The sequence below is a fragment of the Protomyctophum bolini genome (assembly GCF_963924005.1).
Source record: "Protomyctophum bolini genome assembly, chromosome: 11".
NCBI lineage: Eukaryota > Metazoa > Chordata > Actinopteri > Myctophiformes > Myctophidae > Protomyctophum > Protomyctophum bolini.
In genome coordinates this window covers 21,176,666-21,203,022 of record NC_137872.1, presented here as the reverse complement: position 1 = coordinate 21,203,022, position 26,357 = coordinate 21,176,666, and the positions used below count along the sequence as shown (strand labels likewise).

The window sequence follows — 26,357 nt, the reverse complement described above, 5'->3', positions numbered from 1 at the left end:
TTACTAGTGCTGTAATCAATTAATCAATGGCTTTCATGTACTCTTTAGGCTACATATAAATATCTTGTGTTCACACAGGGCAGATTAAACGATGCAGTCTACCATTCATTGTCAAAGGAACTTGGAAGACAGCATGACGTTCATTACTAGTGAATGAACATCTGCAACGGAAAACATGGTTTGTTGGTCGCATCTGTAAACGGCCAAATTGTCACCAAATGGAAGCATAGGATTAGGAGACGATAAATTATACACAACTATCAGTGCTTGTACACACTCTGTTCTCCGCTGTAATTCCGTGGAGTTCTTGTCTGAACATGATAATCAACAGGGCTGGACTGGGTCAAAAATTCATCCCTGACATTTGGCCCAAAAAAATATTAAAGCAAGCAGGCGGCCCATTCATTGGGCGGCCCACTGGACATTACGTCAAGTGGCCAGTCCAGGCCTGATGATCACAGACGAGTTTTCAAATCTGTGCTTCGAACGATGATGTCATGTTGTCCTGTTTAACTGTCAATGTGATCTATCTATGTCGATTGTGTTTACGTTTACAAGTTAACTCAAGGTGCCGGAGGAAGTGTAAATCCTCTTTCAGAAACAGAAAAGGGTGGTCGAGCAGAGGAGCCTTCTTGCTCTCTACTGCCAAAGGACGCCAGGGGTACTTTTGATCTGCTTGCGTCAAGGACCGGTGCTTGCGTTTCCTTGCGCTGCATTGGATTGGCGTTCGTTCCCAGGCTGACGGATGACACAAGGGAGCTGACGCAAGGGGAGAAATGTCTCTCACCCTCCGGTGCTTGTTCTTGCGTCGATTACGTTCGACTACTATTCGACTACGGTACTATTCGAAGATAGGGCCCTTAGGGTGCATAGGGGGAAATGTAGTGGGCCAGGGTAATGGGCGGTTTCCCTGGGGGACTCCCAGGTGAAGAAAGCTATCCCTCAGAAATTAATCTGTCAGGCGTTAATCTGGTTTAGAAAAATAACATTCCTGTCCGGCGTGCTCCAGGGGGCAGACATGATGGCTGAGGGGAGGACGCTTTCTGATTGCTGCTTCCCCTTTAATGGGCTGCTGGTGTTAGCCCAGAACAATGACCTCAAGTGGTCACGTAACACAGAGGTGATAAACTGGAAGGGCTGGCAGGGGGAACAATGGGGCGGAGGTAATCTGACAGTCTGGAGGAAAACCCTCAGGGACTGAGACACACACACACACACACACACACACACACACACACACACACACACACGTACACGCACACACACAGAAGTGGAGGCCTAGTGTCAGCCGGCTGAGGAGGATATCGTTGCTGTCGAGCAGAAACCTCTTATCTCCATATTCTAACTTTTTGTAAACTAACTCCCTACTTGATCACACTACAACAGCGTCACATAAAAGCATCAAAAGTAGCAGCACAAAGCTTGCAGATCTGCTACTTTTTCTACTTTTGCATTTGAATCCTGAAAAGGAACAGTTTTGGATATATGAGGCTTCCACCTGACAGAGATGATAATACATATTAATAGAGGGTATGCGGCGCGTGTGACATTATCATCATACCCGGAAGTTATGCGGGAATGTCTACTGAGTGGAAGAAAAACGATTTTCTGGCCCTGACAGCCCATACACCCAAACAGAAAAGTCCTATCTGATTGCATTACACAACATTAAACTCACTTTGCCACTCACATAAGCATAGGAGCGTATGGTATGCATATTACAACCTAAATCTATGCATAGGTTCTGCCACGGAGAATTTCATGATGATTTCACTAGTTTTATTAGGAAGAAGTTCTGGACTGGATCGGGAACCCAATCCAAATCTTCAAATGGCAAAATCAGCTAGTACTTTGAAACAATGCTGTGTCAGGGTTGGAAATGTTAGAAGTTGTCAGAATCCACTTTGTTTGCGTTCAATTCTCAGCTTGCACTTGCACTTGTGCAGTGCAAGTCAATGAGGAGACTAATTTGTTTGGTTTATCTATCAGTAAAGTGCGGTCCGACTACGGGGACGCACAGGGGTCCTCTTTTTTTCAGTCCAATCATTTTAAACCTACTATAGCCTACATCTGCCATTTAAAATAAATATATTGAAAGAATGTGAATAATTTGGAATAGTCATGTTTGACCCCGTTATGTGTCCTAGCACCTCTGCACCTCCATGTACTCAATCTTAGTTCAGCCCAGAAAACCCACAGTGGGGCTGGACACTGGTGGTCCATAAAGAGGGGGTTGATAGGTTATCGTCGTGATAAAAGCATGACCTCCTGTTGGCCTTGGGCTGGGGGCCTCAGCCCCTCTAGAAAGACCCTCTCTCTTTAGCTGTCAGGCGCCATCTCTGTGGCGAAGCAATTAGTCATAGAAATAGAAAAAAGAAAGAGAAGCCAGGATGAATTCTAAATAAAAAGCAGGGATGGTTCAGAGTAGAAGTGTAGCTGTACAATGATGCCAACAAACGAACGCTCCACAACCAGGCGTTCTGTCCTGTCCTCAACTAATGTGACTCTTGCTCAAATGCTAGGACTTGTTTTCCCACTCGCCTTTCCCTCGTCTCTGTCGGGTGGCAACCTCACGTCACGTTATACTTTTTCAGGATTCAACTTTAAAATGCAGCTCAAAACAAGCTCAAAATCAGTCTGGCACAGCACATGGCAGAGTTTTTGAACTTCTGCGACTTCAAAGCAAAGTTCATAAACCCTGGTGCCTAGTGTTATTGACAATGATTTGTCGAATTCCAACTATCAAACAACTGCAAGTCTGTCTAGTCAGACTTGCAGTTGAATGTTGAAGCTCGCAGATCACAGTAAAGCAGGCCTGCTTCACTAGTTAATTGTGTTCATCCAATAATCAGTAGAGGTGTAATCGCAAAGACAAATAATCAATGACTGATGCATAAAACATGACTTATACGTTGTTACCCATGGTCCGCGCCGAAGACAGTCGATCCACAAGCTCACAACGTGTCCCAGCATCACACGCTGTGAGCTTGTAGATCAGCCATTTTAAGCGCAAGACACTGTCGTGCTACAAGTACAAATCATGCAGGCCTTAGCCTTAGATGTTTTCCTCACAAACCCCTATTCATCACAACTTCCAGGCCATTTGGTGGGGTGATAAACTCCAGCGTAACATTAGGCCTCATCCACAACCCTTCCATTTCGCAATTGCAGGCGTGCAAAAAAAATCCCCCCCTTCCAAAAACAGCAAAACACTGTCATTTGGGGTAATTACACGCGCTAAGGGAAGGGACAGCGCTTATTCATTGTGTCCAGGGAGAGGAGGGGAATTTCAGGCCAGGTGTGTGTGTGACTTCAACGAGCCGCTGTGTGTGTGAACCTGCAGCGCGTTTTCTTCTCAGTGCCGGCGGTGGAGCGGCCAAAACCCCATTCACCTGTCAGAGAACCGGGGCGAGGAACCTGGGCCATTGTAACCTGAGAGAGCAGCCATTGTACGAGCCGAAGGAGGATCCGAGGGACTCGATATCTAAAAAAGGAGCAAGCCTTTTCTCCGGGTTTGTGCCGTCTTTGAAGCCTTTGAGGAAGACCTGACGCAGGGTCTATAGGTGGGGTCCCACCCACATCGAGATGCCCCCCCCCCTCCTCCTCTGCCTATAACCCTGAGGGCCGAGGAAGGCTTAGGGCCCTGCTAAAGCAGCACTCCCGTGAATTAAAGCCAAGGGAGAAATGTTAAGGACTTTCATTGTGCAAGGGGGAGGGGGGCCGCGTTCATTACTGTGTCATCAACATAGGGGGGCTTGATCGGGTCTGGACGAGGCTAATCCTCGGGGATAGATTTCCCCGTAAGCTTTAGCTTGGGGTTACTGTGGAGTCACCTTGGCTCCACACAGAGACACACTCGCCTCGCAGCCATGCAGGCACGTGGCGAAAGCGAGGTGAGTGTCTGTGTGTCGCTACCCGGCTCTACCTCGGGTGCAATACCCGCAAAATCACTCAACAACGTGACGGCTGTCGTATTCCAACGGAGGCCGTTCTCACACTCCATTTCATGAGAAATTTCTCCCACTGAAAAAAAAGGAAAAAAGCGGCCGCAAAAAAGAAAATGGTACTTGTGCGTTGAGGGGTTTAAATATTCATTGAGCCGTCAAAAAGGCGAGATGGAAAACTGGTTCATTAGTCAGCGAGCCGCCTCGGTGGTTCATGTCTGAACGGAGAGCTGTCGTTTTCAGCTGGCTCAACAGCTATTGTCAAGAGAATGCCCCGGCATCGTAGGTTTGGAGGTTACAGATTTGCCGAGCGATGACAGGTGTGGCATCGACGTGCCACGGGCAGAACTCTGCAAACTGCTTGTATAAGCATGTTAGCGAAAGCCTCACACCGCCCTGCTACTGTCTGCAATTTGTGTCTGGGAGATAAAAGGAAAGCACATACTGTGTATCTGACTGAAGCACAGTCTGCATCAGAGCAGACCTTAGATGAATGGGAAACTCTCGTGCTGTTACTGTGCATTTTGAGTTCACTGTAGATGATCACAGTAGAGGAACAATATGTACAACGAGTAAGACGCGCGAACGCGGGAAGCGAACGCACTCAGCTCCATATATGGGCACAAAAGGGGCCAGGTCCACAACAAACAAATCACTGGCCCCTTTTGTGCCCATATATGGAGCTGAGTGGACCTGGCCCCTTTTGTGCCCATATATGGAGCTGAGTGATTGCTGATGCAACACACTCCATATTTGGATAGCGGGACAGACAGACAGACAGACACACACACACAGACACACAGACATGATCTGCTAGGTCTCATAGTAAGTGCTCACTGCGTTCGCAACAACCAGGGGTTCTCAAGTTACAGGCCCGCCCTGGTCGGTCCTGAGACCCCACTTTTGAGGACCCCCGTACTACACAACCATAAGAGAAGCGTCCTCTTATCCATTTTGGCCATTGTTGGTGTTCGTACAATTCCCATAATGCATTTAGTGGGCAAGCAAGCATAGCCCAAAGGCAGCCATTATGTCAACAACCTGATTCATATTTTCTGAAGTCAAGTCACAATTTTTCCACTGTGTGGGTGTAAAGCACGGCTAGATGGGCGTTTCAACCAATCAGATTGCTTCCTCAAAACGACCTGCTGTATAATGGGTTATATAACAGATTTCAGCATGAAATTAAACGTCACTCACTGTTCCGGTTGGCCTTGAGCTTGGACAGGAGCTTCTGCGTGCAGGGCAGGTCTCCACTCTTCACCGCCTGCAGGAGGTCCTGCTCCTTCCCCATGGTGGTACGTCACACCGCCAATACAAATCCGACAGGGTTTCTCCTCACAGCCACATGCTGCTGCTGAGGCCCGGAAGAGACAAGCTGCCTCAGGTAGAGACGCCCCCCACACCACACCCCTCCTCCTCCGGCGAACGACACACGGCCCAGAGGAAATTACAACCAAAACACCCAGACGGCCAGCAGACGATCCGCAGAGGTCGGAGGGAAAAGCCTAAGATCGGAACCCGCCGCCGTGACACTTCCCCGGTGCCCCGCGTCCAGATGCCGAGGCGCAGGAGATGGAAAAGAAAGAATTATTCCGCTCCTTAATTTCCTGTTCTTCTTGGTGGCTCGATTTTTTTTTGCTGGGGGTGGAGAGATGTTCTTTCCAGAAGCTGCCAGCTGTGGGGTTTGGACTGGAGGAGGCTGTGTGGAGCTATTTGGTGATGAGATGGCGGGGGGGGGGGGGGGGGACCACTGCGGTCAGAGGGGCCAGAGAGAGGGCCTGGTGGAGCCTTGTCAAGCAGCAGCAACAGCAGAACACAACCTGAGAAAGGAGAGCAGAGCAGAGGAGAACAGCTCATTTAGTGTTGGAAAGCACCGATTCTCAATTTCTCCATTTCACCAGGGACCCCCGGTGTGAGATGCATTAGGCCACTGTTTCCCAAACAGTGGGCCAGGAGGCAGGAACCCATGTTTGGGTCACAGACCAATTTTTATGGGTCGCCGTTCCCTATACATAAAAAAATAAATAGGGTACATAAATTATTTCAAAAGGTTTTAAGAAATTTAAACCCCCCCCAAAAGATTTCATCAAATAAAAAGAATTTAAAAAAATTAACATATTTCATAAAACGGAAAAAAACGAATCATTTCCATAAATAAATAAATATAAAATTAGGTGAAAATAGCAGATCTACAAGCTCACAACGCGGCGGGAAGCCGGAAACTGTTCTTGATCTTGTAGATCTGCTATTTTCAGTAGTCTGGGTCCCGTGCAAACTAATCTAATTTCTCTTGTGGGTCCTGAGCTAAAAAGTTGGTAGATAATTTAACTCTGGGAGTGTACAAATGAAACCAAATGGACCCGTTAGGAACCACTGCAATAGGCCACAGACCCTCAATTGATATATATTTCATCTCTGGGATCTCTTGGAAATCCATAAATAAAAATTATTAAGAAGAAGTAGTGAACATAGCCAATCTACAAGCTCGCAACGTGGCGCAAAGCAATGCGTTGTGTGAGTGTATAGATCTGCTATTTTCACTAGTTTGAGTCCCAGGCAAACAAATTTGTCGAATGTCACGTTTGTGCCTCGGCCTGAAAGGTTTGGGAACCACTGATCTATAGCAATGATATCTGAATATAGAGAGAATATTTGTTCTGCACCTTTAAGTAAAAGCCTTGAATTCTTCTTCCATGCCTCTGGTTCAGGCCCAGCAGCACTAAACCACATCCATTCCATGCCTCTGTTGCAGACCGCCTCTCTAACCAAACACAGGATTTCACCCTGTCTCAATCCGCTTGCAGTTTAATCCTAATTAGATAAATTTACCATGAAACCTTACAGCGATGTAAAACAACCTGAGGCACCATGATTACTCACTTCCGCCCCACACCTACCCACCCCCTCTTCTAAATAACCCCCGTTCCCCCCGCCCCACTGCCTGGCTGCTGGGACCTCAGTCATGCACGCCGTGGCTCTCAGGGAAAGAGCCAAGTCGCAATATCCTGAAAACTAAACAGAAAGTAAGTATTGAGCTCAATTTATACTCCGTAGGACGATGGTGTCCCTTGCCAGAAAGAACAGATGGTGGTTAGCTTGTAGATCTGTTCTTTCTTTCTCTCCCTCCATTGCTTGCTCTCTATTATATGACACTCACACATGCATAATACTGTATGTTAGACATTAACGATTAATTTATTCACAGCAACCTGTTGCAAAAACTGCAATAAATCTAAATTCATGCAAAAATGTCAGAGCAATAATGTAAATAAATAAAGGCATATAATTGTTGGTATAGTTACCTCCACTAAACAGGTTGTTTTGAGTTTTGTCACTGTACTGTACTGGCACACCTGAAATCATCATATATACTGTACATATGTGTGTGTGTGTGTGTGTGTGTGTGTGTGTGTGTGTGTGTGTGTGTGTGTGTGTGTGTGTGTGTGTGTGTTAGGCTGCGCTCAAATGGTGAAAAACAACCATTCCGCCAAGCCACCAACCCAGCCACATACATAGCTCCGTAAGGGAGTGGTTGCACCACTCAAAAACGTGGCAGGATAGCCATGACATTTGCTTCACCGATACGATATGCCAAACGAGGCCATATCGGTGGCCGATATATCGGTCAGGCACTACTGGCCAGGGTCCTTTCAATTACATATAGGCAAGTCAGGTAGTGACTGGAGTTTTACACTACGAAAAGAGCCACTCTACAAGCTCACAACAAGTGCGAACTCCCATCTGAATAGGTTCTGTGCTTTGTGGTTAAAATGATTGTGATGCTATGTTAACTTGCTGGGAGTGGGGACCCGCATAAGGACCCCTCGGGAGTCGGGACCTCCCCGGACCTCACCTTGAGAACCAATGTATCTATGATATATATCTATGATATGATTTTCTATGGTCGCTTTGACAAAATTCACTTTCAACTGGAGATTGGAGACGAGTACTTAAAACTCTTCGACTCCGGTGCATTTCACAAGTTCACATGCTTACCCAAAAAGCTCAGAATCTCCTATCAAATTATTGGCATAGGAATGCGAAAAAACAAAGAAATGTCACTGAATTCAAGGCTTCATGGGGTGTGTAATTGATAGAAAAATAAATAAGTCATTTTTCGGAGGATATCGCGCGGCGAACATTAACAGTGTTATCGACATGATAACACTGTGGATCCAATGTGGTTGTCCAACTCTACATTTAAAAAAAACAGCAGATATACAATCTCGCTTGTACAGTACATACAGTATAGGAGAAGCCAGCCTGCATGTTATGAACGTATTGTCCTCATATCACCAGGAGAGGGAATGCATGCTCTGGCAGGGCACATCATGCGCTGCTTGTTGCTGTATAAACACTAAGTGTGTTTGGGGAAAAGCAGGGATCACCATTGAGATATGGACAGTTCCTGGCTTGCACCCCCTGTGCTCCTCTGTGCAGTAGTACAGCAGTGGAAAAGTGCTCACATTTGTTGCTTAAGTAAAAGTATCAATACTGCAATGTAGAAATACTTGGTTGGTCCAGAGATTTTTACTTTACTTTACTAGTAAAAGTGCAAAAGTATAAGTGTAATAAATGGCAAATAAGTTTAGGGATAAGGGTTAAGGGGTGGCGCAAGATACAGCCCATTGTCCCATTTCACAAGTTTTCAAATGTATCAAAAGATTTTGAAAATAGCAAACCTATAGAGAGGCTATTTTGAAATGGCCGAAATGTATATTAGGGCTGTATAGTAGTGGGTGATGCATGTTTTGTAATACTAATCTAAATCTAAAAAGTAAAGTAACTATAAGTTTCCAAATAATTGTAGTGGAGTAAAAGTACAATATTTGTATCTGAAGATGTAGTAAAAGTACAGAATTTTGGAAATACTCAACATTATACTACAGTACGCTGTTTTCCTGGTTCCAACTTGTTTCATTACATAACCACCAGTGAGCCTGAGAGTACACCCCACACACACACACACACACAGAGCACATGCTGCAAACACACACAGAGCACACACATACACACAGAGAGAGAGAGAGAGAGAGAGAGAGAGAGAGAGAGAGAGCACCGACTGGGCGTAAGCAAGGCTGTCATTCCTAATCACTGTGATCTCGTCCCCCTCTCCTCCTCTTTCTCCCCCTCCAGGGCCTAGAAGGCAGGCTTTTCATGCTCATTGCATTGATGACAATGGACCACATTTATATAGCCGCCCTTTCTGAGCTTCGCAGCCATTCAAAGTACTTTACAATGTACTTCACAGTCATTCACACACACGACGACCGCAATGGTGCAGATGAGACACAGTTAAGATTAATTTGATTAATTGACGGAAGAACATCAGTATTTGGTTAATACTAGGTTGTTGACAGTCATCTGTGTTTTGGCAAATGAGACGACATCCACCAATGCCAGTGGTCGATGTTTATCGTTTATAAATTCATGATTGCATTCATGCTCAAGGCTCATTAAATGTGAGATGAAGGGCTGAAAGACTTTAAAAACCTGTAAATATTTCATAAGACGTATTTGTTCAACAAAACATTGGTAGCTATCTACATGCTCACTTGTATATCGGCAACTTCCAGTGTGAGACAACAGACAAGTCAGGTGTTACGCATTACATGCTAACGCGACACACATTCACACACTGACGGCGGGTTGCCCAGCCGGAGCAATAAGGCGGTGGGTGTCTCGCTCCTGAGCCACTAACAAACACACACCCACACCCACACCCACACCCACACACACACACACACACACACTAACATCTAGTCGTCTACAGTACACATCGTGGTGCTGTCAGGTGGAAACCTCACATGTCCAAAATACTACAAAAATACTATTTTATAAAAAATTAAAAACATTAAAATATGGAGGTAAGAGATTTCTGTCCCACAGCAATGATATCTTTGATAGAAACCAGAAACCTCTCATCTCCATAGTCTAACTTTTTGTGATTTTTGGTAAATCAATACTCTACTGATCGTACTACAGCGTCACACAAGACAAAAGCATAAAAAGTTACAGATCCACAATCTGCTCCTTTTGAATTTGAATCCTGAAAAGTAACAGTTTTGCGAGTTTGAGAGAGCAAGGAACTTTCACAGTGACTTGCAAGACCAAATCACTTTCACCTCTCTTCCTAAAGTACAGTGAAGTTTAACCAAATCACTTTCACCTCTCTTCCTAAAGTACAGTGAAGTTTAACCAAATCACTTTTACCTCTCTTCCTAAAGTACAGTGAAGTTTAACCAAATCACTTTCACCTCTCTTCCTAAAGTACAGTGAAGTTTAACCAAATCACTTTCACCTCTCTTCCTAAAGTACAGTGAAGTTTAACCAAATCACTTTTACCTCTCTTCCTAAAGTACAGTGAAGTTTAACCAAATCACTTTTACCTCTCTTCCTAAAGTACAGTGACGTTTAACCAAATCACTTTTACCTCTCTTCCTAAAGTACAGTGAAGTTTAACCAAATCACTTTTACCTCTCTTCCTAAAGTACAGTGAAGTTTAACCAAATCACTTTCACCTCTCTTCCTAAAGTACAGTGAAGTTTAACCAAATCACTTTCACCTCTCTTCCTTTAAGTACAGTGAAGTTTAACCAAATCACTTTTACCTCTCTTCCTAAAGTACAGTGAAGTTTAACCAAATCACTTTTACCTCTCTTCCTAAAGTACAGTGACGTTTAACCAAATCACTTTTACCTCTCTTCCTAAAGTACAGTGAAGTTTAACCAAATCACTTTTACCTCTCTTCCTAAAGTACAGTGAAGTTTAACCAAATCACTTTCACCTCTCTTCCTAAAGTACAGTGAAGTTTAACCAAATCACTTTCACCTCTCTTCCTTTAAGTACAGTGAAGTTTAACCAAATCACTTTCACCTCTCTTCCCTTGAAGTAGGGAAACTGGGGATTATGGAACATCTGTAACATCTTGTAATACAGTGGCTCACTGCATAGTATGTAAGAGTTGCAGTGCTATCTATGTATTACACAGAGTACTAGTAGTGTTTACTGTACAGCGTACAGTAAACAACATAGTAGGTACACTGCACAGTAAAGAGAGTACTACACTATACAGTAAAGGTAGTACTATTTGTGCTAAGAGACTGTGTTTAATTCTGTGATACAGTGTTTATGAATTCGGCAGGACATGTTTACATTGTATAGCTCAGAACACTGCCAGCAAACAGGGCTGCGGGGTCCAAACTAAGCCATCAATCGCAGGCTCGCAGCGTGTGTCTAGTGTGCATTTTACTGCGACTGATAGCTTTGTGAAGCCTCACTATGAATCATATGGTATACATCTCCTTGTATCGAGGCAATCATACAAATCTGCATACAACATTTCACTGAATATGTCCGTGTGTGAGGGTTAAGTTAAGTGTTAACCACTTAGATCGTACATGGGCAACTGGCGCCCATCAGTTAATTCGGCCCGCAGATTAATATCTGCAGGCAGCAATACTGCTAGTAAAATGTTGACTTTTGTTTATGTCCAATGAATTTATATTTAGTTCATAAAGTTAACATAACTATTATAACTAAATTAATTTGAAATTAGATAAAAGTGTTACTTTTCAGGATTCCAATTCAAAAATAGCAAAAAACTATGCAGGATTTCAGTTCAAATATAGCAAAAATAGCCAATCTTTTGAGCTTGTAGATCGGCTATTTTTGCTACGGCAGTCATATACAATGTGGCCCCTCTGGAGTGAGTGTGGAAATATAGTGGCCCTCTCCATCGTCAAAGTTGCCCACCCATGACTTAGATCTTACACCGTGTTGTACGACGATAAGATGATGATATATAATGATATATACCTGTCTAATTTATTCACCTGCCTTATTTATTCATTAAGGCAATGGGGTGATGGCATTTATTCACACTAGATTACCTACTTGAACCCGAAAATAGACAATCGAAGATTATTACACATCTTCAAAAATAAGAATTGGGTATAATTTGGGCTCTAACATGGAAGTAGAACTTGCCAGCCAGTTCCATGGCCTCCCGAAATGCAATGTTGTTGCATTTGAGTTTTGCACAGAGGAATGTGGTGTGGTATTTATGTTCCTGCAGAGAGCTCCTTTTTTAAAACAAAAATAAATGACTCAATTACAGGCGAGGGCGTCCTTTTCCTTTCCTGCTAAAAAATAATACTTTTGCTAGTTTAAACTAGCTCCCCCCACCACCACCAATCTATCATGTCTTGACACCAGCAGCCACATCATTGACAAGATGGGCCACTGCCTTCAATAAACATAATGTTGGAGAACTCTTATGACCTAGCAGTGGCCACCCCCCCACCACTATTTGTGTAGAAAAGGGAACTTGGGTGTGGCTCCTCCCCTTTCTTAGTTCACTTCCTGTCGGGTGCTTCTGTGTTAATTCCTACTAACAACACTACATGTTTAGGGCAGTAGTGCCAACAGATTACTATAGCCCTAACTGCTCCCCAGGCATGGGGAACTTGCCCACGCCTCCTAAAAGTTAGGTTCTCAAACGTTTTCGTGCCAAGGAGGACCCCCAAAAATGATGTGTATTTGGGGGTGTATTACTGTAAAGTGTAAACTAGGTGATATTTTAAAACAAATGTTATTGATAAAAGGTTAACACTCTATATTTCGATTTCTATAGTTAGTTTGTTCAGTTAACAGCGGTCTCCCCGTCTCTCCAGCTCTTTAGTAAACAGAAAATACATTTGGGGTTACAAAAGTCATCGGATCTGGAGAGAGAATAATGTAATGGCTTGTGTTCCAGTTCCAAATTTGTCTGCCCATTGATTTGTTTATTCACTTCCGAGTTCCAATTTCACATGTCTATCCTGTATCCTGTCTGAGTTCTCTGTCCTGATTGGATGAAATTGGTGTCACGGTCTGAGAAATGCAGGAGAAATGGGGAGACCCTTGCTGTTACTGAACAAACACGGTATTAATGAATGCTAAGGAAAAACATCACTTACAACTCCTTTGATACTCAATAAAAAAGAAGAAAAAAAAACATTATAACATGGACAGGGTTAAGTGGCAATAATATTAGTGTGGACATAGTGAGTGGACATTAATGTCTTCTGGCAACATATTATATTACCAGAAGACATTAGTGTCCACTCTGTCCAGTTATATTTTCCACATCTATTTCATGTATTGAGCACTGTACTAATTCTACTTTCCCTACTCCTGTACTTTCACTTAAATGTTATGAACTTGAAGTGACTTCAAGCAAGTGACATGTATGCTTGATAAGCCAACATTAGTTCACATTCACACAATGGATGAGGGCTCCTTCCCAACAGTGTGGTGACAGAACTGTCACTTTGTCTTTCCATGCAAGCTTGAAAAGTGGAATGTGGAGTAAAATATGGAGTAGCCTCAGTAGACCTCAGTGTGCCACAGACAAACATCACTTCTCTCTCTCACACACTCACACTCTCTCAGATTATGTGCCCCAGCTGTTTATTGTTACAATGTTTAATACTAAAAGTTCTAAAACTAAAGCTGATGTTATGAGTCATGCACATACACCATGTTTTCTATAATTTCTAACGCTTTGTTACATCATGGAGAAGAATTGTTGTTATTAATTCACAAATTTGTGTTTTACTAGGTCTTTTTTATTGTATGTCACTTTTTAGCCCCTACCAACCCCATATGTTATTCTGGGGGTCAAATAGCCTAAGATTTAGACTCTCGTGATGTATTTTATCGATTCTGACATTTTCAAGAGTCTAAATCTTATTCTAGGGGTCAAAGTGATGCCATAGCACCCACTTCTAAATGATATTCTGACAGTCACTGACTGTCAGAAAAACTGCATCGAATAATGTAGAAAGAACTGTTAAAACGTTATAACATGGATGCACAAGCAGCCTTTATAAATAGCTTGTGCATGTCAGATTCTGTATTTTGCCATAATAACAACAAAACGTGGCTCATTCTCTTCTCCCTATAGTCTTGGAGCACCGAGCAAGACTACCAATCTATTGTATTCAATCGAGTCTGACTTTTGCTTTAGTAGGTAGGCCTATGATAGATAAGATACATCTTAGCTCGCCTCTGGTCCATGGAGCTAGATACATCTCTGATACTAACTAGTCTTGATCCAAGGCTAAGTTCTGCCCTTACAACCAGCCAGCCAGCCAGCACGCAACCACGCATTGATCTGTTCTGATTCTGAAGCGATTTATTTTATTGGTTTTGTCACTTGCCGACAACAACTGAAGCTGGACGCGTTCACCTCATAGACTGTCAAAATGAAAGGTTCACCTTCAGTAGGCTACTTGTCGGCAAGCGACACCAACACACAACGAATTAAGCGCATAACTACACTTGATCCTGGCAGCCACAAAATCTATAGGCGACCTTTGGATCATTTGGATCATGAGGACTCCAGCCAATGTGCAGTATTATGTGCCATGTAACTTGTATTAATGCATAAACAATCCAACTCACCCACCTTATCGTTTATTGGAGCATATCAAATATGTGAATCCCCAAAGAAGTTTGTCTGGATGTTTCTTTTCGCAGAAGTAGCGCAATTCCTTCAGAAAGTCCCAAATCCCTGGCATGAAGGTGCTCCAGAAAAAAGTTCACCAGGAATTAAGTTTTCTTTTATTTTCAGTGTCTTAATCTTGAAATTGAAGTTCCCGAACTATTTTGTTTCACGTACAAATAATAGTTATAGTTGTCGTTAGGCCAGTGAAACGTTCTCCTTCACTACATTGTCACTTTGCTTGCTCTAGTGCCAGACCAGAGAGAAGCAGAGAAGCAGTCACAGGCAGGCTCCTCAAAATGTGTTCGTACCTCCCACTAGCACCGTGTCCATCCCATGGGCCGGGGGGACCGGGGGAACGGTTGTCATGCCAACGAGCGGTTGCGTGCCAAGTGCCAACTATCTAGCAAATCAGCGCGCACCACTTAACATCCATTCCGGGGTATGGGATATTTACCCTTCCAAAAGAGGCAGGGCCGCAGGGGCTGTTTGTTTGTTTGCATTTGTCTTAAATATTTCATAAGGTAATCCAATACAAATATTTTATTTGACTATGCTATATGCTTCGAGTGTGTGATTTGCCCTTGATTGTCTTGCTTGGTTGGTAGCCTATCAATCAATCAATCAAAACAAGTTTGAAGAAACATATATATGTTTCTTCAAACTTGTTTTGATTGATTGATTGAAATATTTATTAACAGTTTGCAGAATTACAGTATTTCAAGCACAACTCAATACAAAGACGTTAGATGTTAGAATGTTAACTGTGAGTGGACGTCCCAAAGCATTACACTTGTTTACAAGAGGGTCCACCTTGTTAAAATCATCAAAACAAATAGACACTTCTATATAGCCAAAAAAAGAGAACAGGAATTCATCATAAAGGAGGTAAAAAGGGAAAAGAAACATATATGCTTTCTTCTAAAAAAAAATAATAATAATAATAATCATGTTTGGATCATAATCATGTATGATTGATTGTGAATGTGATGCTGCAGCACTTCATGCAACTGCCCCCCTCCCCCTCATACAACACAAATGTTGTGTCAAACCATGTGACTCCCATTGGAAATGCATTGCGGGCTTGCATCAGTAAACAAGTCTCATGCATAAGCTATACATCAATCTGTTGTGAAGGTGTGAGTCAGGCCTCAGGCTTCACTCACACCTTTCGATCTAGCATACAACATTGATGCATGCTAGATGTAAACAAAGGGTAAGTGTCATGCCCGCCCCAATGCATTTCCAATGAAAGTCTCATGGGTTTGACACAACATTTTTGTTGTACAGCTTTTGGCTGTGTTTCGACTGCCCCCCTCCCCCTCATACAACAACAATCATCAAGGCATCTATAGCCATCAACATCAAGGCATTTAATAGCAACTTAAGTATAGGCTAATAACTTGCTATTAAACCCTGTCCTATCCCGTCCCACTTGTCCCACACAAGCGATACTTCTGTCCCACAAACAGTTTGGATCTGGCCACCATAATACACACACACACACACACACACACACACACACACACACACACACACACACACACACACACACACACACACACACACAGGGATCAAAGCCAGTGCAGGCCTTGTGGCTGACTGTAGTGGTATCCTTGAATAAAGTCGGGAGTACAAAAGGTGCTCAAGAGTCAGACGTGTCGCACAAAAGCTGTACGGTGAACGGGCTGCCTGCTCCACAAGGCTGAAAGCTTCCATTGTGGCAGTTTAAATTAACAACAGCCATCGAAGCAAAGAGAATAAAAGAGAAATGAGCCCATGGTTTTGTTCCCGCTGCACCTGCCGTCACTTGTACCGATAACACCCCCCCCCCCCCCCCCGTCTCGTCCCGTCCCTCAACACATGATAAAAGACATTCGCCATCCTGCAAACAGAAACTTGGCAACAACCAAGCATCATTGCGAGTATTCAACCGACCTTCTTTGAGATGTCCCTGTTTTAGAGCAGGAGATCAGCCTGAGAATCGGAGCAGCAGAAGCGTTATTGCAGTTGCTGTACCGCACTGTGTGGGTCATGACCGAAAGAATAAGATTGCGGATACAAACGGCTGTCTCAGACAGGTTGCCGGCCTCTCTCTTAGAGGGTGAGAACTGAGAAGTCATACGTGAGAGACTCAAGCGTTATTCCTAGATTTTCGGTGGTGAGGTGACCACCGAACTACAACATGACGTCACAAGCCGCGGTGAAGAGCAAACTACCGCCACCGCCCCAGCCCTTCTCTCTGTTTTTACTCACTACCGCTCAACGTTATTTCAGCTCCGGTGGTCACCTCACCACCGAATCGGTGGTCACCTCACCACCGGAGCGGTGGTCACCTCACCACCAAAAATCCAGACGAGCCTTTAGAGTAGAACCGCTGCTCCTTGACTTGGAAAGGAGACAGCTTAGGTGGTTTGGGCATCTAGTATGCATACCTCCCGAACACCTCCCTATAGGGAGGTCCTTGCTGCACGGCCCACTGGGAAGAGACCCCGTGGCAGACCAAGGACCATGGGGGTATTATATCTCCACACTGGCCTGGGATCCCCCAGGAGGACGTTGCCAATGTTGCTCTGGAAAGGGAAGACTGGAAATCTCTGTTGGAACTGTTTCCCATGCGACCCGATTCAGGATAAGCGGTTGAATATGGATGAATGGATAGTATAGGGCAGGCAAAAATGCTCAATGGTTCAACAATAGTGAAAATAGCACGTATACAGTACAAGCTCACATCTTCTACATATTCCATTAGTTCGGTAAGACTGGAAAATGTTGCACCCTGGCATAGGGTTCTCAGGAGCAGGGCTAAAGTACATGGCCACCAGTGCGGAGGTTGCAGGTTCAAATCCACCACGGTGCATCTAGTTTGAAGAGTAAACACAAGAGAACACAATTCGCCATGGCCCACGTGGGAAGGAAGCCGGACAGGGAGGGTGATGTTTGTCACTGCACATGCTCCTATGGGCATTCCCTGCCTGTACGTGGGAAATGTTGAACAGGAGGAGTAGGAGAGAGGTTTCCTCCCAGTGGGGGCTCCTCACTGGCAGGTACAGTAGGGTCCAACAGCGATGTCAAGCAATAGGAGGAGCAATTGCATTGGGAGTCAGATAAGATCTTAATTTATCAATCTATGAGACATACAATAAAACTTTGTTTAGTGCATTCATGCAACAGTAGTATCAACGAAAAGAAACACTGATGTCATAAACTCATAAACTGTTAATCCGTCAAAGTCAAGTCAAGACAGACAGACAGACATCAAGTCACAAGTCATTTTGTCATAATATACAAATTAAATTATCCATATAATGTATTATGGACAGCCCCCCCCCCCTTCCCCACCAACATAAGATTAGCAAAGAATTTTCACAGCATTGATGATAGTGCTGATAGTGACATGTACGGTACAGCACCATCAACGTTGGAGCAGAGACAACCCAATGTGGGATACGTTCTGGTCTCAAAGCTCACTACACATAAAAACCTGGAATTATTCCAAGTAGTCTCACATTTCCCATTGATCAATAGAATAGGGGTGCTGGGGGTTCAAGTGGTTAAGCGTTAATTAGTGTGTTTCTTCAAGTTGTTGTTCAGCTCCCCCCTGTCCTCTTGTACAAGCGCAGGACTTGTTTGTGGTCCAGGACGTCCCACAGCCAGCTTTCCATCTTCAGGTCATGGTTGGCAAAGAAGACCAGAGGCCTCTTCACAGAGTCATAGTAGTGGTCCGAAAAGTCTGCGTAGTTGCTGGTTATGAAACCATAAGCAGACACCTACAGACACACAGACAGACAGAGAGACAGCGGATCAGTGTTATCAAACTACACTGAGTATAGATTTTAACTTAAGGCCGCTATCCAGCCCTATATATTGCGCTGATCGGAGCAATGGTCACTGAGTTATGGCTATTTAAAATGTAGACACTGCTGTAACACTGCTGTATAGTGCCATGTTTAAATTGTTATTTGTTTGGGTGTGAGAGTGACTATTGTCTTGGCAGACCCCTGAACAGTGTTTGTGCCAAATTTGGTGAGTTGCAAGTCTGCATCTTCTAACTATAAATGCACCAAGTCTCTGTGTGTGTACGTCTGTAATCCACATAACTTGAGAACCGTTCTCCCCACAGACTTCAAATTCGACACATGTTCCACACCCCCACAGGGAGTGCAGTGCATTCGGTGTCGAATCGGTCGGACGGACACACGGTTGTCCAGAACCGCCACAAAAGGCCTCTTCACAGGCTCTGGACAGGGCCCCTGCCCAGGCTCCATATTTGGGCATGCCTGACACAGAACTCCATATATAGGAATAAAGAGACACAGAGAGACAGATACAGAAATCAGTCTCTCTGTGTAGTGGAGTAGAAGTATAAAGTATGTGATATTGTAGTTTGGCTATTTTCAAAATGTTTTCCTCTTTCATACGTAATATTATTTGACAATTTTACCAATTTTGTATTAAAAGGGTCTTAAAGGTCATTACATTGTAACTTTAGAAATGTACAGAATGTAATTGTTGAGTGAGAAAACAATGTTGCACATTAAGCTAATCATCTGGGGATCCTCCCAAAATGATTTGGGGACACCCAACCCAAGACTAGTGTACTGTAGTGTAGAGCAGGGTTCCCCAATTAGCGGCCCGCCGGCCATCTGTGGAGATGGCCCGCGGAGCGCCCCCTTGTGGCCCCTGGAAGAATTTCCCCCCAAAAAAACTCAGGGCAAGACCTCTCACATGCCGACTCGGCCCCCAGCCTGGTACCCTAGTCAAAATATGGCCCTTGAGGAAAATTAATTGGGGAACCCTGGTGTAGAGGGTATGCACGCTGTATGCACGGGTATGCACGCTGTAGAGTGCATTGCTGAAATTTGGCGGAAATTGCGGGATTTGACGTTGCTCAAGGAAATGACGCTTTACAAATCTGTTTTCATTCTCTGTGAATGAAACAAGTGTTGTGATTGGTCAAAAAAATATTGTATCCGTGGGATATGCATCGGACGAATGTCTGACACTTCCGGCTATGCAGTCTCTACCTTATGTTATGACCAGGATTTTCTCTTCGCAGATAAGTAAGGCTGGGACCGAGGCTAGATTGCATTCAATTACGTTAAATTACGTTTAACTCACTTTGCCACTCGATTTGCCACTCACTATATGCATGCGCATATAGCACGCACTAGTAGTGTTGTAGTGTTAGTGTTGTAGTACTAACACTACAACTACTTGAGTCCGGTCTCAGTCTTGAGTTCGGTCTCCAGTCCACTTTTTCATTTACTTGGTCTCATCTCGGCCTCGCCCATAATTTAACTCAGTTTCGACTCGGTCTCGGACCAAGGGTGGAGTCACGAGTCTCTATAAAAGCAATGAAATCATTGTATTATACTTTATATCCATATTAATAGGAGCCCATTCACACTCAGACTGGTATAGAACTAATAGTGTATACTGACCTGGTTATACTAGTATAAGACTATAGTGTATACTGACCTGGTTATACTAGTATAAGACTATAGTGTATACTGACCTGGTTATACTAGTATAAGACTATAGTGTATACTGACCTGGTTATACTAGTATAAGACTATAGTGTATACTGACCTGGTTATACTAGTATAAGACTATAGTGTATACTGACCTGGTTATACTAGTATAAGACTATAGTGTATACTGACCTGGTTATACTAGTACGAGTAAGACGCGCGAACGCGGGAAGCGAACGCAGATCGTAAATTGCAATAACAATTAGAATAAATTACGAATTAGTGAGAACTGTGTAGTACTGTGAAATTAGTGAAAACAGGGAGCAGCCATCACACTCATGTCACCATGACTCATGCGTTCGTGTGTCTGTGCCCTTTGTGCCCATATATGGAGCTGAGTGATTTTTGATGCAACACACTCCATATTTGGACGTAGCTCCATATATGGGCACAAAGGGGGGACACACTCACTCACGCACGCACACACAGACATGATCTGCTAGGTCTCATAGTAAGTGCTCACTGGGTTCGCAATCACTGCGTTCGCAATAAGACTATAGTGTATACTGACCTGGTTATACTAGTATAAGACTATAGTGTATACTGACCTGGTTATACTAGTATAAGACTATAGTGTATACTGACCTGGTTATACTAGTTTTAGACTATAGTGTATACTGACCTGGTTATACTAGTTTTAGACTATAGTGTATACTGACCTGGTTATACTAGTATAAGACTATAGTGTATACTGACCTGGTTATACTAGTATAAGACTATAGTGTATACTGACCTGGTTATACTAGTATAAGACTATAGTGTATACTGACCTGGTTATACTAGTATAAGACTATAGTGTATACTGACCTGGTTATACTAGTTTTAGACTATAGTGTATACTGACCTGGTTATACTAGTATAAGACTATAGTGTATACTGACCTGGTTATACTAGTATAAGACTATAGTGTATACTGACCTGGTTATACTAGTTTTAGACTATAGTGTATACTGACCTGGTTATACTAGTATAAGACTATAGTGTATACTGACCTGGTTATACTAGTTTTAGACTATAGTGTATACTGACCTGGTTATACTAGTATAAGACTATAGTGTATACTGACCTGGTCACAGGTGTGCAGGGCCAGCATCAACATCAGTGCTCCAGTGCTGGGCATGTACAGGTGACCTGTCCTGTACCTAGTCTGTAGGGGAGACTTCAGGAACCTGCATGGGAAAGCAATGTCTGGCAAAAACCTTGTGTGACCATTTTCCTTTTTATGTATTAAAAAAAAAAATATATATATATATATATATACTGTCTGTCTGTGGGGTTTTCAAATATTATACTCATGCAGGTATTAAAAGGCGGGGAAAGTGAAAATTTTATGTTAAAATAATGTCTCCCCGTCTAAGTAAAATGAAAATACCTTAGGTTGGGATACAAAATGTATCCAATCAGGAAAGAGAGAGAACTCATACAGGATAAACGAGAGCAAATATTTTCAGCTGATGAATGAAGTTTCTGCTCTCTCTCTCTCTCTCTCTCTCTCTCTCTCTCTCTCTCTCCTGACTTTTTGAAAATGTGTATCCCAACTTGATAATTGTTTTCTGTTAAATTAAGAGCTGGAGAGACAGACCCTGTTACTGAACAAACACTCTATACCAGCAAATGATTACTATCAGAATATAGAGCTATTACTTTTAAACAAAACACTCAGTTTTATTTATTAAAAAAATGTAACCGACATTTTCACCATTTCAATGTAACAAGAGCTTGTGTGTGACTATATAATATTAGCTCCATTGGAATACAGGCTCTGTTTTCTATTTTCTATGTTAATATTTTTGTCATGTCTGTCCGGTCTCTCCCAGCTCTCTCTCCCTCTCATCTTGACCACAGCTGTTCCTTACCTTTGTGTCACATATGTAATAAAATCTGGGTGGATCATCTTGAAGTACTCAGGAGGTTTGAACCCAAAATACCTCCAGGGCCTGTTGGAAGGAAACAGCCTGCATACATAACAATGTAGAAATATAGCAGTGAGCACTGAGAAATAAGGTAAGGTAAGCAATTGAAAAAATATAATAGGCCTACAGAGGCAGAGCAAGAGTGTGATATCAATGAATATGGCATGTAAGACAAGTAGGCTATACATGTCAGTCTTGTTATTGTCAGAAACCAAACTTTACTAAGGATACACTGCCATCTACAGGTCACAAGGGAAAAGTACACTACACAATAATAAATCCTGAATATTTTATAGATGGCCAGGGTTGCAGGGCTCTATACTTTTCAGTCAGTACTACTCTATTTGATGTGTGGGAGCTATGCACAAGGCTTGTTTGAGAAATATTAAGAACAATCAAAGCATTGATGTCCATTTCTTGTAAACACCCAAGTTGAGCTCTTCTATGATTAAAGCGCCAAACGGAAAGATAAGGAGGGACTTGGAAGCAAAAGGAATGCCCATAGCAGATGTACCCATCATAGGGATGGATGCAGTGGAATTAGGAGTCCTAATTGGCGGAGACCAGTATTGGAAAATGGTCACAGGAAAAATGGAGAGACTGAATGAAGGACTAGTTGCACTGGAAAGTGTATTTGGATGGCTGGTGCAAGGAGAAGTCACCACGCTAAATATCATAACTGAAGTTGTGGACATTGAAGTGAGCACATCAGAGAGGAAAGGAGTGGAACAGGCACTGTCAAATCAGTTACGCAACTTTTGGGAAATCGAATCCCTTGGAATCCACATGAAAGAAATGCATTCTGAGAAGGAAGACATGGCAGCTAGTGTATCCCAAGCCGTGCATATCCATGGCTTCCCACACACACAAACCCAAACAAACATGTTTAAATTACTCCTAAACATTTTGCCAAACATCACACACTCTCCTATCCTCCTGGTGGAGACCTGTGCCCAGAAGGGCACTTTTTCTAGTTAATTTCTGGCCCATTTAACCATATAATGCATTTGGATAGCAAAAATGGCAGATCTGCAAGTTCAGTGTCTTGAATGAGATGTGCTGTGAGTGTGCTGACTGTGTTGGGCCCCTGTGCATGCATGCGTGCCGCGTGTGTGTGTATCTTGTGTGTATGTGTGCATGTGTTGCACTGTCTCCTGTTTGTACACAAACACACGGTCAAATGAATGGCTGGCACCGCATAAAAAGGGTATATTTCTGAAAATAGTGACAGTTTTCTACACCCATAATGAATGGACGCACCTGTCCCGAGCGTCTTCACCAGAGGTGACAGTGAGGCCCTGAATAGCAGCTGTCATCATCACGTAGTCTCTGAGGTCTGAGGGGATGAAGATGTATCGCACTTCCTGCATGTTGACATGGAAAGATCATTTGACCCAATAACTCGGTTTGGTGAAGAAAAAACATCACAGGGGGTTCCATAGACATAGCTGCTAGTCTGCTACATGACGAGGTGGCAGCCAAGAATAAGGACTTTTTAATGTTTGTTTTAAGCCTGCCCAGCTGGGGTGTCATGTGTGTTTGTTTCTTGTGTTTGTCCATGAGGAGATTTGAAACATTTGGGATGGAGGTTCTCCCTCGGCTTAGTGTGGAATGTGTGTGGAACGTTTCCCAGCAATCGGGCGCTGCATTCCTCGATGTTAGTCATTTTGTGTAAAACGGCCACGCCCAAAAACATTGGAAGCCAATCAATAGCCAGTCAGAATGGTATATGACAAATCGGACAGATCCGTCTTGATCACATTGATATAGAGATACAATTTATAAGGCCTCCTGGTGAAGTTATAACAGGCAAAAAGTCACGCATATTGGGCCAATGGTGCCGGAGATTAGCGCCTCACAGATGGATTCACACACACACACACACACACACACACACACACACACACACACACACACACACGGGGGGGGGACGAACGCACGGATGGACAGGGGCGAAAACATAGCCTTGGCCATGACTTTGGCCTGGCGGAGACAATAATAATTCACACATGTTTCGATAACATCCCTTAAGGCAGTGGCTCTCAAAGTGGAGTCCGGGAGCCCCAGGGGTCCTTGGGGGGTTTTCAGGGAGTTCCAGACAAAATTTGTTAATACCTCCTATCATCAAAATAAGTTTAACCAGTCTAGTCGAGTCGAGTCGAGTCGAGTCTATTTAAATAAAATAATAATAACAACCTAATCTAATCTAATTTCCTTTCTGATATTTTCTGGTTAATGTGGCTATATGTTAACTAAACTAGTTGAGAACCACTAGTGTATAGAATGGACATACAGGGCCTTGTGGAACCTGGGTGAATCCCTCCTGGTAGTATAAAATGAGTGAATGTTTCATGGTGTTGGTGGTGAAACCATAGAAGGAAGTCTTTGTCCCCACGTCATCTGCAAAGTGCGTGGTCACAGCACCGTTAACTCTTTAAAAAAAGAAAGGAGAAAAAAATGACATTTTAGTTTGACATTGACATTTAGAATTATGCTTAAAACTGCGTTATGTGACTTTCAAATGCTGACACTTTACAAGCCTGCCTGCTTGCTTGCTTGCTTGCTTGCTTGCTCGGGGGAGAAATTGAATTTTGTCAAATCAGAAACAGGATCATGTCAAAGGTCGTGTCCAAGCTAGACACAGGCCCTAAATGTCTCAATAGAAGAGCAGGGAGACCCCAGGGCCAATTGTATAAGAAGTCATATTATTGTAAGTTAACATACTCCATAATATACCTTATTAGTACAAAACATGCGTGATCTCTGCCATTTTAAAATAACCGGTCTGCAAGTTCACAATGCGATGCAAGTCACACAACGCATTGTGAGCTTGTAGATCGGCTATTTTCAAATGATTTTTTAACATTAAACATGTAAAAACTTGTGAAATGGGACATTCTGCAGGATACTTTAAGTACATTTTGATACCAGTTCTTTTACATTTTGAATGAGTCAATTTTGAAGTTGACTTTTACTTGTAACAGAGTATTTCCTATTAATACTTTCACTTACGTAAAATGAGGGGCACCAACTGTATTTATATCGGCAACATGACATAATGTCTTAGATGGTCATTTAGTGACCTAAACAAACAGTAAGGTCCATAGACAGACGGGGAGTCAATAGGGGTCATTGACCCCTTAAACGAACCACCTTGACCCCTTAGTCAAGATCTTCTTCAAGGGCGCACGCCATTTACAGTAGCACAGAACCATTTACAGTAGCACAGAACGCATTGCAGCGCACAGACAGACAGGCGCCTGCCAAGTGATCTAAAAACAAACATTAAAGTCCATAGACTTGGCTGGCAAACGATTTACGTTATAAGTGCTCTAAGCAAACATTAAAAAGTCCATAGTCACGTCACTTGGCTGCCACATGACTTGTTGGAGGGGCTAGCGTAGCACCCCTCAAAAATGTTGTAGGCCTATACTTTATCCACCACTGCCTACCTAAAGACTAAGTCATGGCTGTCTATGGCGTGTCCTTGCTTGGACCCCCTGAGGATGCCACCGTTGCCGACCACCGCGCAGCGCACACACTGCGCCTCCTGGGGGCGCTCAAACAGAACACTACTGACAGGGCTGTTCAGAAGCGCCAGGCTGGATCGAACAACTGAAAAACACAAAGAACAAATTGGAAACTTACAATATGGGACTTAAATGAATAAAACACAGTTTTTGTCTCAATCTGAGGATGTTAATGCAATAATACTATTCTATATTATTTTGTATTGTATTGTATTATATTATAATTTATATACTGTATGTTTGACATAACGTTAATTTTTGAAGTAGCTATTGCCTATATGCCACGGCCCATGACACTACAGTATATGCTGCCTTCATTATTGTAATTCAGTAGTTCAACATTATTGTTGCAATATGTCTCTCAGTCAGGAGAAGAAAACTAATCGAAGGCTATAAAATGTACGGATTGTAGTTTTATACTGTCCTGACATACAGTACAGTACTGTACAGGACAAGAGCATTGGGTTTGAGTGTACCATTCACAGGCATGCCCTTCCATCCATATGGAGGTGCGTGGTTGCCCAGTCTCTGCCAGGCAGACTTGTGGAAGCTTCCAGCCCACTGCAGAACAGGCACTGAGAAGTTGAAGTGCCGCCTCAACTGCTGATCCCTGCGTACTGCCTTCCTCAAAGAGCAGCGTCCTTCTGTCTGAAGAGACCAAGAGGGAGATCCATCCATCATTGGCAGATTATAGAATTTTTATTTGTGGGGCGCCGCCACCGATGGCCTCGTACTAGTAGTGGTTGGGGCGCATAACACTCTAATGCAGCTTGACAGCGAGTCGAGGGTTCTATTCCCAAGCCCTTTTTCCTGTCTCTTTCTACTGTACAAGCGACATGTTGTGAGCTTGTACATATGCTTATTTCACTAGTTTGGGTCCTGATGGGGAGATAAGAAATTTCCTTTATGGGTCTTAAAAGGTTTGGGATTTGGAACGACTTTTAA

General features: G+C 43.2%; 2 protein-coding genes across 3 annotated transcripts in view; both read right to left on the bottom strand.

Annotated features, from left to right (window-relative positions):
- Positions 1-14,700, bottom strand: part of caskin2 (CASK interacting protein 2) — a 97,653-nt gene extending 82,953 nt beyond the window's left edge. For both annotated transcript variants that reach the window (XM_080776104.1, XM_080776105.1), the window contains exons 1-2: positions 14,400-14,700; positions 5,145-5,767 (exon numbers count right to left, since the gene is read on the bottom strand). In XM_080776104.1, coding sequence (XP_080632230.1) covers positions 5,145-5,238 — 94 coding nt within the window. In that variant the 5' untranslated portion in view covers positions 5,239-5,767; positions 14,400-14,700. The remainder of the gene's footprint in view (positions 1-5,144; positions 5,768-14,399) is intronic.
- Positions 14,701-18,025: 3,325 nt separating this feature from the next.
- st6galnac2 (ST6 (alpha-N-acetyl-neuraminyl-2,3-beta-galactosyl-1,3)-N-acetylgalactosaminide alpha-2,6-sialyltransferase 2) lies at positions 18,026-26,090 on the bottom strand (the record flags this gene model as incomplete). The annotated part of the gene is made up of 7 exons (XM_080775066.1): positions 18,026-18,205; positions 21,036-21,138; positions 21,826-21,906; positions 23,143-23,246; positions 24,176-24,314; positions 25,335-25,497; positions 25,889-26,090. 7 exons carry the CDS (start codon positions 26,088-26,090, stop codon positions 18,026-18,028), a joined length of 972 nt encoding a protein of 323 aa, XP_080631192.1.
- Between the last annotated feature and the right edge of the window lie 267 nt (positions 26,091-26,357).